The sequence below is a fragment of the Hemicordylus capensis genome, chromosome 1, assembly GCF_027244095.1.
Source record: "Hemicordylus capensis ecotype Gifberg chromosome 1, rHemCap1.1.pri, whole genome shotgun sequence".
Taxonomy (NCBI): Eukaryota; Metazoa; Chordata; class Lepidosauria; order Squamata; family Cordylidae; genus Hemicordylus; species Hemicordylus capensis.
The window spans coordinates 11533955-11550034 of record NC_069657.1 but is presented as its reverse complement, the minus strand read 5'-3'; the positions used below and the strand labels follow the sequence as shown (position 1 = coordinate 11550034).

Below are 16080 nucleotides of genomic sequence, written 5' to 3'. Positions count from 1 at the left end.
GCATTAAAAGCAGTCTGCCTAAAACTATATGATTAAAAGGTGGAGACGTAACTAAAATTGAAATGTAGTTAAAATTAAAGTGATGACTGTATACTATAATAAGAATACTAAAATATGTTAAGATAAGGTTGCTATAAAACCTCTAGTTTTGAGAAGCTATAAAGTTCATTAAAATTAAGTTAAAATTAAATCTAGACGGATAAGCTATAACAGTAGAAGCTGTAGGACTGAGTAGCTGGAAAGACAAAGGTACAGGTATGAGCTGTGTCGGGCCTGACTAACTCTTTCTGGCAGTCAGTTCCTGAGGAATTTTGTATGCTGCCATGCAGAACTTGACAAAAGTAGGTGTTATGAAAGGGTTGCAGTCAGAGAGTAGTAGAGAGACACAGAACTGGCCTGTACAGCCTGGGAACTGAGTAAGTAGTGGGAGAATAAAGGTACAGAGGTTGTCTCCGCAGAATAAGCAGTGAAGGAGAACATGCTCAGGAATTTCAACTTCCCCTGCATTGCAGAGGCACAGATGTTCTGGGATCTTCCTATATCTTCCATCAAAGACAACCGAAGGGAGGGCATTGCAGCAAGCCAAGGTGAAGGCCCTTCCGTGGTAAGGGGCTTCTAGCTGCGTAAGATATGCAGCAAGCGTTACTATCTACCTTAGGCTTTCAGTGATAGGCTGCTTTGGAGCCCTGCCTAAGTCAGTTTGGCGCTCTGCATCCATTATGTGTGGCTTAAGGAGTGCTCTGGCCTGTTCATATCCCAGGGAGAGTAGGTGGGGAGGGAAGAGGCCAAGGGGTGATAGTTTCATGAGCAGGGCTCACTTCCATGTGGACTGATATCCATCCTCCAGCGTTAAGGGGACTAGGCCCATTGGCAAGAAGGATCGTCTTAGCCAGCCATACTCTGGCCTCCACTTTCACCAGGCCTGCCTCTAGTCGTAGACCAGCATTGGAGACCCAGCAGGGCAATGAATCAATAAAAAATGGCTTTTTCATCGGCCCTTCTGTCCCCAAATACACCCACTTCCTGCCACCTGCTTCCCTGCTCAAAGTTCACCTGGCAGCACTAGCAAGGAGTGCGCAAGATGCTTTTCCGGAAGTATGCCTCTGAGGATGCGCAATCCTCAGGGACATTTTTCTGCAAGGCCAAGAACATTTCTGGAGGCAGGGGAGAAATCACTCCTCCCTTCACCTCATGTATGCTCTGCTGCTTGGAAACCGCTGACTGTGTTAAGAGCTTCTTTCTGTGAGGACTCGGCTCCTGCTGCATCCTTGGACCACTGCTCTGGATGTCCGCCACCAGCCTCTGTGAGAGGCCTGATTGCCATTGTGACTTCTAGTTGCTTAACTAAAGAAATGAATGCTCACAGAAGCCTTTCTCCTCATTTTTTAAATTGATAGAGTTAAAAGAGGAAGAGCGCACGCTGATCAAGTCCATAGAAAAGTCACAAAAGGAGGTTAACAGACTCAGAAGGCTCAAGGTAAGACTTCCCCCTGAGTATGATCTGTACTTCTCGGCTGGTGTAGGAGGTCACCCAAGCTTGGGATTACATCCCCCCCACATGCTCCAAAAGGCAGGAAGTAGTCATACTTGAAGATCCTTAACCCAGTGCATGTGGGCGGATCTCCTCAGTTCTACTTCCTGCCTTTGCTCCAGAAGGCTCGCATTACAGCTCGCAGGCTTTGGCCTAGTTAACTAGGCCTCTTCTTTTCTTCTGCTTATATTCCTATTGTTTTTGACTATTTCCAATCTATTCTTCACCTGGTATTCTACTACTATTAGTTCTCTCTAGTTACTAAAGAAAATAATAATAATAATAATTTTAAATTTTTTAAAAAAAAATCATATCTGTTCTTCTACTGTCCTTTCTGTTATTCGTTACCTCTCCTCACCTCTTGCCGACCTTTTGGCCGATGTCCACTAAAAAGACCTTCGGACTCCTGGCTATTAGGGAGAGATCCGCCCATCAGCGCCTGTTCCCGCCAAAAACTCGGGACTGCGCAAATCCTGTAAGGAAAATGGCAGATGTATCAGATGACCTTGCTGGCGCCTGTAGGCCACAGCGGTCCTCTCTGTTGCCAGATACCGGTGAGGAGACTGGGCGCAATCCATGCCACCAGCAATCCACCGAAGCAGGACGCAGGTGGCGGCACCAGAATCGGAGGCTTTCCTACAAGGAGGCCCCGTTGGTGGCCAGATACCGGTGAGGAGACTGGGCGCAATCCATGCCACCAGCAATCCACCGAAGCAGGACGCAGGTGGCGGCACCAGAATCGGAGGCTTCCCTACAAGGAGGCCCCGTTGGTGGCCAGATACCGGTGAGGAGACTGGGCGCAATCCATGCCACCAGCAATCCACCGAAGCAGGACGCAGGTGGCGGCACCAGAATCGGAGGCTTTCCTACAAGGAGGCCCCGTTGGTGGCCAGATACCGGTGAGGAGACTGGGCGCAATCCATGCCACCAGCAATCCACCGAAGCAGGACGCAGGTGGCGGCACCAGAATCGGAGGCTTCCCTACAAGGAGGCCCCGTTGGTGGCCAGATACCGGTGAGGAGACTGGGCGCAATCCATGCCACCAGCAATCCACCGAAGCAGGACGCAGGTGGCGGCACCAGAATCGGAGGCTTTCCTACAAGGAGGCCCCGTTGGTGGCCAGATACCGGTGAGGAGACTGGGCGCAATCCATGCCACCAGCAATCCACCGAAGCAGGACGCAGGTGGCGGCACCAGAATCGGAGGCTTCCCTACAAGGAGGCCCCGTTGGTGGCCAGATACCGGTGAGGAGACTGGGCGCAATCCATGCCACCAGCAATCCACCGAAGCAGGACGCAGGTGGCGGCACCAGAATCGGAGGCTTCCTGACAAGGAGGCCCCGTTGGTGGCCAGATACCGGTGAGGAGACTGGGCGCAATTCATGCCACCAGCAATCCACCGTAGCAGGACACAAGTGGCAGCACCAGAATCGGAGGCTTCCCTACAAGGAGGCCCCGTTGGTGAGAGAGCTTTCGCCCGGCAGCGCGAGCAAGGTAAGCCTGTGATGTTTGGCCTCGCCCCCCCCCCCAACTCCTTTCCTTAGCAGTTGGGCGTGCAGGAGGAGGACTGCCTCAGCGAGTATTGGGGCCACGCTGAAAGGAACGTCAGCAGGAGTGGCCGCCCCAGAGCCTGTCGGAATCAGACGGGGAAGACGTGCAGGATGATGAGGCAGGCGGTGCTGAGCCCGTGGATGGGGCGTCGGAGCACCCAGAAGGCCATGAACAGCTCCCCCCGGTAAGATCGGGACTTGCTCGGGTGGGAGGAGGTGAGTGCAGATGCCCCCTATGTGGCCCCTCCCTCAGGGCCTACTCCTACAGGGAATGTGGGGGTTCCCCCTGATGCTGCCACTGCAAAGGGCTGGATTCAGGAGGCCGTTCAGGTCTCACTGGCAGCGGCGCTTAAAGCGCGGAAGCCTGCAAGGCATTGCAAGGCAGGCTGTGATCCATGTGTCGCCCTCAGACTCTCAGGAGGAGATGGTGCCCGCTAAGCAGCCCAGGGTGGCTATACGCCAGGACTCTGTGCCCTTGCGTAGAGGGAGGTCTTCAGATGAGTCTGGAGAGGACTCCCCAGATCTATTGTGACCCAGGGTCAGTGGGTCAGAGACATTGCTGGGCAACCCAGACAAGGGGCCCTCCTCCTCGGAAGAGGGGGAGATGATTGAGGACTCTGCTGCAAACTTACACAGTCAGAGGCTCTCTCTTATGGTGGATTTTCAGCCACTAATTAACCAGGCTATTGCTGCGCTTGATCTGTAGCCAGTTACAGAGGAACAGATCTCTCCTGTGTCCAAGGGCTCCTTGGTGCTGCCTAAGGCTAAGGTACCGCAGATTAAATCAGTGATACCTGAGGGCTTTACTAAGACCATCAAGGAGGAATGGGCAGCTATTGCGACTCCCAAAGCTTATGTTGACATTGGCTAGCAAATTGTACAACTTTGAGGAGGAGACTCTGGACTTGCTGAAGGTGCCACTTACGGTTGCTCACTTCGGGGCCCTACTTAGTAGCACAGTGGTACCCAAGGATGGGGACTCCTCTTCTAAGGAGCCAGAAAACAGAAAAGCAGAATCTGCACTGCGCAGGGCCCACGAGGCTTGAGCAGTGGCCATCAGAGCTGACACCACTGTGTCCTTGGTGTCTAGAGCATCGGTCTTGTGGGTTGGCGAGTTACCCAATGACCCTCCCACTAATCAGTCTAAGATGTGGCATAAGCTACTTCGTCTGCAGAGGGCGGCTGCCTTTTCAGCGGATGCTACTCTGGACAGTGTTCAGTTCTCGGCACGTGCGGTCAGTGCAGGTGTCCTGGCAAGACGCAACATATGGCTAAAATTTTGGAAGTTGATACGTCTAGGGCTAAATTAGCTGCTGTTCCCTATGCTGGGGGGAAAGCTAATTGGGAATGAGGCCCTGAAAGAGGTCCTCATTGAAACTAAGGATAACCGCAGGGCTCTGCCATCAGCTCCTAGGAAGAAGGACAAGAGTTTTAATCATAGACCGATGCAAACCTTCAGGGCGTTTAGACCTGAGTTTGTCAGAGGGAGCCTTTTAGGCCTTTTTGATCGCAGTGGAACAGATCCAGAGGCCAAGGCAGGCAAGGGTGCACTCAGCAGAACCATCAGTCTCTTGGAAACCAGCAGCGGGGCCCCCAAGCAGCAGTTCTGACTCCCACTCAGGCAAAGTGGGGGTCTGCCATTTGGACTGTTTTGGAAAGAATCCATCAACAGGTGGGTTCTTTCCATTAGCCTACACGGGTACGAAGTGGAGCTGGCCAGCCCCCCAGGAAACAGATTCCTCCTTACCCCTAGATCTGGGAAACCGGAAAAGCACAAGGGGTTGTCCATGGCCATTCAGTATCTGGTGGCTATAGGGGCCATAGAGGAGGTCCCACCTCTTCAGAGAGGCAAGGGCATCTATTCTGTGATTTTACGGTGCCAAAAAAGGACGTATCGGCCAGGGCAGTTCTCAACCTACGCCCAGTCAACCGTTTTGTGATAAAAAGGAGGTTCAGGATGGAAACCCTTTGTACCATCTCAGAGGCATTGCAGATGGGGGACTACATGACTTCAATAGATCTCCAGGAGGCGTATTTACACATCCCCATTCATCCATGCAGTCGACATATACTCCACTTCTGCTACATGGGGAGGCATTATCAGTACAGAGCCCTTCCTTTTGGTCTCTCATCAGCCACCCGAGTTTTTATGAAGGTTCTAGTCTGCTAGTGGCCACTTTATGCACTGAGGGGGTCCACCTGTATTGTTACCTCGACAACTTGCTCAAGAAGGGGCAGTTCAGTCGGCTCTGTCCAGAACAATGTCTTTGTTACGTGCGCATGGGTTTCTGATAAATGTGGGCAAGAGTCACCTGACGCCCACACAGAGCCTTCGTCATTTGGGCATGGTAATGGACACCTCAGTAGGCAAACTGTTTCTGCCACAGGATCGGATGGAGGTCTTAACGTCACTGGCTCGTGTGATTGCTTCGAGACTGTGGGCCAGCCTTCTCAATCTAGCAAGTTTGTTGGGTCTCATGGTGGCGGCTATGGACTCGGTGCCTTGGGCGAGGTTTTCATCTACGCCAGTTACAGTGGGGTTTCCTCCTTTACCAGCACAGGATTGCCCTCAAACGTGACAAGAACATTCCTCTCTAGGTGTCTCTTCGCGAGTCGATTCGTTGGACGGCCTGGGGAACCTAGACAAGGGCAAGCTGTTCATAGAACCCGAGAGAGTGATGGTCATGACGGACACCAGTCTATCGGGCTGGGGGGCTCACTGTTGGAACAGTTCTGCCCAGGGGCTTTGGTCGGTGGAAGAGTTGCTCCATAGCATAAACTGGCTCGAGCTGTGGGCTGTCTTTCTGGCCCTAAGAGCCTTCACGCCCTTGGCGAAGGGAAGGAATATCTTAATGTGTACAGAACAACTTAATATCCATTCTGGACCATCATGTAAACAGAATTTCCAATGTTCGGGCAGATTGGCTAAGACGGCAGGAGATCCAGCCGGCAGAATGGGGCCTGCACCCTCAAGTATTTAGGTGGCTGACAGAGCAGCTGGGGTGTCCCCAGATAGACTTGTTTGCATATCCTCAGAATGCCAAGATTCAGAGGTTTTACTCACGTTGCCCAATGTTGGGGGCAGAAGAGACGGATACGCTATCGGTGCCATGGCCTCCGTGTCTGCTGAATGCATTTCCTCCAGTGCCGCTGCTCTCCCGTTGCCTCAGGAAGCTGCGGGGTTTCCGGGCATCCCTGATATTGATTGCGTCTTTTTGGCCCAGAGGGCCTTGGTTTTCTGAGATCGTCGACTTGACCGTAGGTCATCCACTCAGTTTGCCAGACCATCCAGTTCTGCTGTGTCAAGGTCCGATTTACCATCCTTGCATCTAGAAAGTGTTCAGCCAACAAGATTTACCAATCGACTTGGCGTAGTTTTCTGCGCTGGACAGCAAAGCTCTCCCTGCAGCTGGACAAGTGCAGGTCGAGGGGATTACTAGGTTTTTCTTCAGGATGGCCTTGCGCTTGGTCTGAAACCCAACACGCTTAAACACCAGGCGGCGTGCTTGATCCAGATGTTGTTTCCTCATCAGCGTTTGTTCAGGCGTGGCACCCTCTTCTACGCAAGTTCTTGAGGGGGGCAGCTTTGTTGTCTCCTCTGGTCTGCCATCGTTTTCCGTCATGGGATTTGCATATTGTGTTGTGTGGTCTGCAGTTTCCGCCATTTGAACCACTTTGATCTGTATCATTGCAGATGCTGTCCTGAAAGGTGGCCTTTTTAGTAGCTGTAACATCAGCCAGGAGGGTTTCTGAATCGCAGGCTCTGTCAGTTCAGAGTAATTTGTGTAATTTCTCTAAGGACTCTGTGAGACTTATCCCGGATCCTTCGTTTATCCCTAAGGTAAAGTCTCAGTTTAATCGTGAGGCGGTCATTTAATTACCTTCTTTTTGTCCGGATGCTCGTCACCCTGCAGAGAAGGAGTGCAACCGGACGCAGGCTTTTCGTAAGTCAGATGCTCTTTTTGTGGCCTTTAAGGCTTCTAAGATGGGATGCAAGGTCTCTTCAGCCATTATTGCTCGATGGGTTCATTCATGCATTACGATGTTGTATGAAGCCCAGAAACTTTCGGTGCCTGGTCAGATTACGGCGCACTCAACTACATCGGCAGCCACTTCCACAGTGTTATCTTCACCGGTGTCCCATGAAGAGATTTGCAAGGCAGCTACTTGGTTGTTGCCTTTTACATTTTCAAGGCATTACAAGTGGGATGAACATGAAGCTGCCAGAGTGGCATTTGGTCGGAGGGTCCTGCAACGGGTCCTTCCGGGTCAGTAGCTCCAGCTTGGGTATTTTCCCTCCCGTGGTTGGTGCTGTGGTATGTCCCAAGCTTGGGTGACCTCCTACACCAGCCGAGAAAGGTACATTGGTACTCACCGTGAAGGTGTCTTCTGGCTGGTGTAGAAGAGGTCACCCAAGGCCCGCCCGGGTTGTGTTAGGCTGGAGCTGATGATCTGGTTGTAGGGGGACAGTTTTTCTGTCTTTCTCCGCATTATTGTTTGTATATTGTTGTATATTCTCTGTTGTGTTCTGTGGTTTTCATTCCGTAGCTTGAGCTGTTTTAAGCACTGAGGAGATCCGCCCACATGCACTGGGTTAAGGATCTTCAAGTATGACTACTTCCTGCCTTTTGGAGCATGTGGGGGGGATGTAATCCCAAGCTTGGGTGACCTCTTCTACACCAGCCAGAAGACACCTTCACGGTGAGTACCAGTGTACCTTTCTGCAGGCATCACACCTCCCACCAGCCACCACACTTCCTCGCTTGAACAATGTTGTTCCTCATTTGAAACATCTGGATCAGGGCTCCCCTGTGGTTGCTATTTGCCAAGGTGAAAAAAGCTCCCATTGCTGGGGTTGGAGGGTGGTCTTACCTGGATCGGGGCCCCTGACAGGGAGATAGAATGAAAGCCCTTCCCCCCGCCCCCACTATGATTGTGATCTGGCTGCTGTTTTTAAACGAAAAGTGAACTCTGCCAGACTTAACATAATATGTAGCTTGGCTCTCAAATGTGATATTTTTCAAGAGAAAAAGTTCACCTTTGTGTCTGTTGCTGATTAAGCATGGAGTCCTGGATATGAGAGATCCAGTAGCAGCTTGTCCTAATGGGCCGGGGGGTGCCAAAGGCGGCCGCTCAGGTTGCTGCTCTCTATCCTGCCCAAGAGCGGTGCCTGCTTGCAGGCTGTCTATTCATTAGGTAGAGCTGCGTGGTTAACCTGATGAATGACCAGCCTGCAGGCAGGCATTGCTCTTGGGCAGGATAGAGAGCAGCAACCTGAGCTGCTGCCAGGAAGCAAAGACAGCTGTGCCTCCTTTGGTGCCCCACCCCCACCCCCCACTGACTCATTGGGATGAGCCACTACTAGAAAGATCAAGTGCTGAACAAATGCATGGCCATATTATTCCACAGTTCTGTTCAATAATCAGTGGTGGCACCAGAAAAAGGTGATAAGAGGTTGTGGGAGAACAAACATCTATTTATTGGCTGACACGATGTGCCCGTACAGCGTCAACAGGAGTGACTTGTGGGACACAGTAGAGAACCGGCAGTAGTGCAAGAAGACGGAGCTAGATGGACCAATGTTCTGACTCCATAAAAGACAGCTTCTTGAGCTCTTCAGCAATTCTCACTTCTTTCCCATCACGACAATGGGAAGCAACACAGTCACTCTACTAGCGCCACTGTCTGTTCTCGGTAGTAGGACTGCTTTTTCTCCCTCTCTCACAGCACTAGAACCAGGAGTCATCCCATGAAACTGAAGGCTGGGACATTTAGGACCAACAGAAGGAAGTCTTTCTTTACACAGCACATTGTTAATCTGTGGAATTCTCTGCTACAGGATATGGTGTTGGCCACCAGCCTGGATGGCTTTAAGAGGAGCTTAGACAAATTCATGAGTTGCAGGGGATGCAAATGGTATCCCTCTGAATACCAGTAGCAGGCATATAGCAGCAGGAGAGAGGGCACACCTTCATCTCTAGCCTGATGGCTTCTTAGGGGCATCTGGTGGGCCACTGTGTGAAACAGGATGTTGGACTAGATAGGCCTTGGGCCTGATCCAGCAGGACGGTTCTTATATGCACAACTCCTGCAGGCTCTGGCATGCACTGCAGAGCCTCTCCCAAGAATCTTAATGAAAAGGAAGACTCCTATGGGGGCAGGTGGTCTCTAAGATATCCCTAAATATCTTAGGGATATCTTATCAAGTCAACCTGGTGGCAGCTCAGGGTTGGGCCTTCTCTGTAGTTGCTCCTGGGCTGTGGAATGCATTCCCTATAGGTATCTGAAGCTTAAAAGAATTAAAGATAAAGTGTTCCATCGAGTCGGTGTCGTCGACTCCTGGCAGCCACAGAACCATGTGGTTGTTTTTTGGTAGAATAGAGGAGGGGGTTTACCATTGCTTAGCAATCTTTTAAAGTGCCCTAAAGACACTTCTTGTTAGCCTGACCTTTAGTGACTTTTAAGTGTTTTAATGGGTTATTGGTGTTTACTCATGTGAACCTCCTAGAGCCTTTTGGATTAGGTGGTATAAAAATTTAATAAATAAATAAATGGCTTGGTCCCAAAGTATCTTTATTTTCTTCTCTGTTCCATCTGGCATTTGGCTGATCTGGGCCGTTTCGTGGTTTTCTGTGATACTTAGTTTTATCTTTGTTTTGTTTGTTTATGATGACGTGGTTTTATTTTGCAAGTGTCTTTCAGCTACTTTGGAAAAGCCATCTGTATACTATCAATATTTATCCTTTACTAATAGGTTCAAGTGAAGAATGATATTATGGCAAGCAGGAAGGTAGCTTTTGAGCAGCTGCAAAGATTTACACACTCCGTGAAGTTCCTTGAGAAAGACAACTACGAAGTGGACAGAAAGCTCTACATTTTGAATGCCGAAAATGACAGATTAAGAGCAGTGAGTAGTCTGGATTTGGGGAGCCAGGCAGGGCAGCACCAAAGCCCCATCTTCAAACTCAGAAGTCCCATGCTAGTATGGATGGAGAAAACCCTAGAAAACTAAGGAAAAGCTTTGGAAATGTTGTTTTGCCTTTCATTATAGCCTTTGAACATTTGATGCAGCAAGCAATACTCTGTGTACACCACAGACTCCAGCCAGCCATCCCAGTCGCCATCAAATTTGCTGGAATAACTTTGGAAAATTCAGTAATTTTGCAGTCCATTAAATAATGGATCCTGCATGTGAAGGCTGGGTTTCCTTGGTGCAGAATGTATTTATTTTTATATTTATCTCCTGCTCTTCCTCCAAGGAGCCCAAAGCAGTGTACGTGGTTATGTTTATCCTCCCAGCAACCTTGTGAGGTAAACTAGGTTGAGAAAGAAGTGACTGACCCAGGATCACCTGGTGAGTTTCATGGCCAAATGGGGATTTGGACTCTAGCCTTCATGGTCCTAGTCTAACATTCTAGCCACTGAACCACACAGGCAGGGATGAAAACTGATATATGGAAATGGCATATAGAAGTTGATCGGTGAATAGAGAGCAATGGACAGCCCTGCTCTCTAATGCAAATAGCTTTCCTATGTCAATGAGAGCCAGTGTGGTGTAGTGGTTAGAGTGCTGGACTAGGACTGGGGAGACCCGAGTTCAAATACCCATTCAGCCATGAGACTTGCTCGGTGACTCTGGGCCAGTCACTTCTCTCTCAGCCTAGCCTACTTCACAGGGTTGTTGTGAAAGAGAAACTTAAGTATGTAGTACTTGGCTCCTTGGAGGAAGAGCGGGATATAAAAATAATAATAATAATAATAATAATATGTAACTTTGTCCAAGGATAGTGATTGACCTACGCTATATTTGACCCTAAGACTGGATGTATTTAGTGCACACAAAGGAGCATTATTCAGTACAATCGCATGCACCCAGAAAATTAGGGTACAATGTATTTCCTTTTGGGCACAACTACTTGTGCAGGTGGGAATTAGCACTGGGCTCAAAGGAGTCCTTTTTCCTGCCTAGCTGGCCTTCAGGTGCATGGACTCTTACAACAGGTCTCTGCGCACTTCCCATATACACAACCAGCCACCCTTTTGCTTCCTCGGAGCATGAGTAATTTGCAGTTCGGGCCCTGGGGAGCCGAAGGATGGCTGGGTGCATTTTTAGAGGAGGTACACATGGGTGTCCAATGGAAGGTCGCAGCCAGTGTAGGCCTAGCTTAGGGCAAGTCAGGAGGGAGGATTCCTTCCCACCAGTGTTCCCTGTAACAGGGATTCCCAGATATTGTTGACTACAGCTCCCATAATCCCTAGCCAAAGGCCGTTGCTGCTGGGGATGCTGGGAGTTGTAGTCAACAACTTCTGGGAATCCCTGTTAGAGGGAACACTGCTTCCCACATATGCAGTTTGCCCACAAGGGATATGGCTTCTGCCACTTAGCGTGGAATCATTTCACAACCTGTTCAGGCACATGTGCAATCATCTGGATTTCTACTGGTCATGGGAAGTTCCTGAATGTCCAGGATGCTCCCAAAAGATCTGCCAGGCTCTGATACAGTTGGATGCATTTCTTCTCCCTACAGGGCATTGCGTTTCTCAAAGAAGATATTGCTACCATAGACAAAGAGGCAGACCTCTATCAATCAAAGAGACAGCAAACTCAGAAAGACTTGAAAACCCTCCATGGTAAGTGATGTGTGGCCTCAAGCGGAAAGCTGCAGTGCATGAAGGGTGGGTAGGTTTGGAATAGTTAAAATTACACTGAGGGAAATAAGTATTTGATCCCCTGCTGATTTTGTCCGTTTGCTCTCTGACACAGAAATGACCAGGCTATAATTGGAATGGTAGGTTTATTGTAGCTGTGAGAGACAGAATAACAACAAACAAACCCTCAAAAGCCCAATGCCCAAAAGTCAGCGATGGATTTGCATTGTAGTGAGGGAAATAAGTATTCGATCCCCTATCAACCAGCAAGATTTCAGGCTCCCAGGTGTCTTTTCACTATATGCAGGTAACGAGCTGAGATGAGGAACACCCTCTGTAAGGGAGTGCTCCTAATCCCAGCTTGTCACAGTACCTGTATAAAAGACATCTATCCATAGAAGCAAGCAATCACTCAGCTTCCAAACTCACCACCATGCCCAAGACCAAAGAGCTGTCGAAGGATGTCAGGGACAAGGTTGTAGACCTGCACAAGGCTGGACTGGGCTACAAGACTATCGCCAAGCAGCTTGGTGAGAAGGTGACTACAGTTGGCACGATAACTCGCAAATGGAAGAAACACAAAACAACTGTCAATCTCCCTCGGTCTGGGGCTCCATGCAAGATCTCACCTCGTGGAGTTGCAATGATCATGAGAACGGTGACAAAGCAGCCCAGAACTACACGGGGGGAACTTGTCAATGATCTCAGGGCAGCTGGAACCATAGTCACCAAGAAAACAATTGGTAACACACTACGTCGTGAAGGACTGAAATCTTGCAGTGCCCACAAGGTCCCCCTGCTCAAGGCAGCACATGTACAGGCCCGTCTGCAGTTTGCCAAAGCACATCTGAATGATCCAGAGGAGAACTGGGCGAAAGTGTTGTGGTCAGATGAGACCAAAATCGAGCTCTTTGGCATCAACTCAACTCGCCGTGTGTGGAGGAGGAGGAATGCTGCCTATGAGCCCAAGAACACCATCCCCACCATCAAACATGGAGGTGGACACATTATGCTTTGGGGGTGTTTTTCTGCTAAGGGGACAGGACACCTTCACTGCATCGAAGGGACGATGGACGGGACCATGTACCGTCAGATCTTGGGTGAGCACCTCCTTCCCTCAGCCAGGGCATTGAGAATGGGTCGTGGATGGGTATTCCAGCATGACAATGACCCAAAACACACAGCCAAGGCAACAAAGGAGTGGCTCAAGAAGAAGCACATGAAGGTCCTGGAGTGGCCCAGCCAGTCTCCAGACCTTAATCCCATAGAAAATCTGTGGAGGGAGCTGAAGGTTCGGGTTGCCAAACATCAGCCTCGAAACCTTTCTGACTTGAAGAGGATCTGCAAAGAGGAGTGGGACAACATCCCTCCTGGGTTGTGTGCAAACCTGGTGGCCAACTACAAGAAACTTCTGATCTCTGTGATTGTCAACAAGGGTTTTGCCACCAAGTACTACGACATCTTTTGTGAAGGGATTGAATACTTATTTCCCTCACTACAATGCAAATCCATCGCTGACTTTTGGGCACTGGGCTTTTGAGGGTTTGTTTGTTGTTGTTCTGTCTCTCACAGCTACAATAAACCTACCATTCCAATTATAGCCTGGTCATTTCTGTGTCAGAGGGCAAACGGACAAAATCAGCAGGGGATCAAATACTTATTTCCCTCACTTTATCTATCTATCTATTTATACCGCCCTTCCAAAGTGGCTCAGGGCGGTTTACAAGTAAAACAAAACTATTAAAACCAATAACGGTTAAAACAAAAATATAAAACATCAGTTAACAATTAAAACATCTTAAAAAACAATTAAACAATCAGAACAATTAAAAAAACAACCCTGAAAATAGTTTGTCTGTTTTCATCTCAAGACAGGTTATTCCATTGCATAAGTATTCTTACAGTTAGTCCCCCCCCCCCACAAGTGTTCAACCTCAACCTACCCTGCTATCGTTTATATTCATTGCTGCTTTTTCACTTTTAAGTGGATAGGTAGAATAATGGTGTTCTCTTTAAATTCATGAAAGAAATGTGAAGTCTGGGCTGATCTTTTGGCTGGTGTGAGCAGTTTCCAAGGCTCTGGCAACCTGGCTCCTTTACTCCAAGACTGGCTGATGTGCAGCTTTCCCAGTTATCCTCCCTGCTCTGTGTTCAGGCTGAGATGGAGGTGTGTGCAGGGGGGCCTTGTCCAATGCAGGGGTCCCCATGGGGTAGAATACACCTCTATGTGCTCTGCACACAAGGGCAGCCTGATAGTTCCCTGCTAATAGCGGCCTGGCCACCCCATTTCCAAGGAGGAGAGCCGAGGTTGTCCTCTCCCCAAAAGTATTTCTGAGAGTAGCCAGCACTTTTCTTTTCCTCACAGGAATGAATAGCAACAACTTCCTCACTTAGATGCAGGGGTGAGCTTGCCTGCATCTTTGTGTGGCAGCTAAACCTGCTCCCTGCTCCTAGTGACCCCCGACATGACCCCAGACGACGAGAATGAAACTAGGTGCAAGGGGGACAAGCCATCGCCCGGTGATTAAAAATATACTTTTTAGACAGAAGGCCCCAGGTTCAGTTCCTGGCCTGGGCTGGGTATGATCCCTGTCTGAGGCCATGGAGAGCGGCTGCTGATCAGTGCTGAGCTGGATAGGCCAAAAGTTTGATTTGGTAGAAGGCAGCTTCCTAGTTCATAAGTGTACTTTTATTTCCATAGACCCATTTGTATGGGTCTCTGTGTGTTCAGCAGTTGGGATCTGTTCTTTCAGAAGCCATACTTGTTCAACAGCTAAATATTAATTTTTAAGCTAATATGGGTTCTAGAAGGTCCAGTGGCATACACTGAGCCTATTCACACGCAAGTGCAAAACCAGGCTAAGGGAGCCCAGCCGTGTTTTGCACGCCTGTTTGAAGCACCAGGATCAGGCCCAATCTTGGCAGCACTGCAGCAGCAAACCCACTAGCCTCCCTCCAAAATGAGGTTAGGAGACTGAGCGCTCTCCTAACCTCATTTTTGTGATTGTTTGTCAGCTGTGGCTAGCAGACGAGCTGGGGGGGGGGGAATCCCCATAATACAGTACTCACATGGTGCAGTATTGGAGCTCTGGGAGGCAGGGCGATGTGTTCCAACACCCCATCCTTGGAGCAGCCGGTGATTGTCTGGGCAGGCGATCTGTGGGGGAGGTAAACTTTTTGAGGCTTCTTCCCCTCGCCCCATTGGAGCCTTTTCTCTGCTCGTGAGAAAGGGCTCACTGTGTTGTTTGGGCTCAATACGTGTTTAAACATTTTATTTCTGTAGATAGGGGCTGACATCCTGAGCAACAACAGTATGTCAGCCTAGCAATGTTGCATGCACACAAGTTATGAAAATGATGCTATGCAAGAGTAAGCCCATGGTTTCCAGTGGGCTTACTCTTGTGCAATATTAGTAGCACAGCATGCATGCAACGTTACTTGGCTGACATACCATTGCACACTATGTCAGCCAGTATAAAGGCATACTTCTGCTTACTCACTCCTAAATAACTAGATTAAGAATGAGTTTTTTAAAAAAACATTGCTATGAATTTTAGCATAGATTTTCAAGAACCTTGTAAACTGTCTGCATTTCTTTTAGACCTTTTCATCAAGAGGTGGTTAAAGGATAGCTTCCTTCACAAGGTATGTCATGGCATTGTGTCAAAGTAGTTTGGGGCATTCAGTGGTGTTGGAGCACAATTCATCTCTTCCACAAGCCCCACTGAAATAAAATGAAAAGAACATTGGTACAACTTATTTCAGTGGGGCTTGCTCAGGAGAAAGGGGCCGATGGAAAAAAATAATGGAAGATAAATAATGTTTGACTGCAGTCTCGCAATGAAAGGTTTTTTTTCTTCATTCTATCTCAACCCACTCATTAAAATAGCCCATATGGGTTTGTTTGTTTTAAACTAGTTTTGCTATAGAAGCTACAGTTCCAACTGTATTTATTTATTCTCATTTTAGATATTGTAAAATGCTGGCATCTGTTTAGGTATCCTCAGAATCTGCCTTTAGATTTTGCACATACAGGCACATAGCAAGGTTGTGAGTCTGAGTTCAGATGTGTTGGGATCATTTCTTAAGAAACACTCATAAAATAACTGCATGGGAAAGTAAGAAATTAATTTTTAGATTATCAGGAGGGTAGGTCTTACAGACTGGAAGAGGCAAACGTCCTTGTCCTTCACCCCACCATCCATTGTGCCACAAATAACTAACATGGATCAATGTGGGCAGGCTCAGACACTTCTTGCAAATTCTTTGCCAGGCTGCAGCAAAATTCAGATGGAGGACCAGCAGTCATAGCAGCGTGGGGGAGACAGTGAGTGGCATTTGATTCTCAGCA

The 16080-nt window shown here is 48.8% G+C and overlaps 1 protein-coding gene across 4 annotated transcripts in view; it reads left to right on the top strand.

Moving 5' to 3' along the window:
• LOC128337302 (trichohyalin-like) overlaps positions 1-16080 on the top strand; it is a 59563-nt gene that overhangs the window by 41231 nt on the left and 2252 nt on the right. For 3 of the 4 annotated variants that reach the window (XM_053278116.1, XM_053278111.1, XM_053278127.1), the window contains 4 exons: positions 1398-1477; positions 9835-9987; positions 11609-11711; positions 15331-15374. In XM_053278116.1, coding sequence (XP_053134091.1) covers positions 1398-1477; positions 9835-9987; positions 11609-11711; positions 15331-15374 — 380 coding nt within the window. Of the gene's footprint in view, positions 1-1397; positions 1478-9834; positions 9988-11608; positions 11712-13756; positions 13897-15330; positions 15375-16080 lie in introns of all 4 variants that reach the window. The other variant, XR_008312238.1, reaches the window with a different exon arrangement.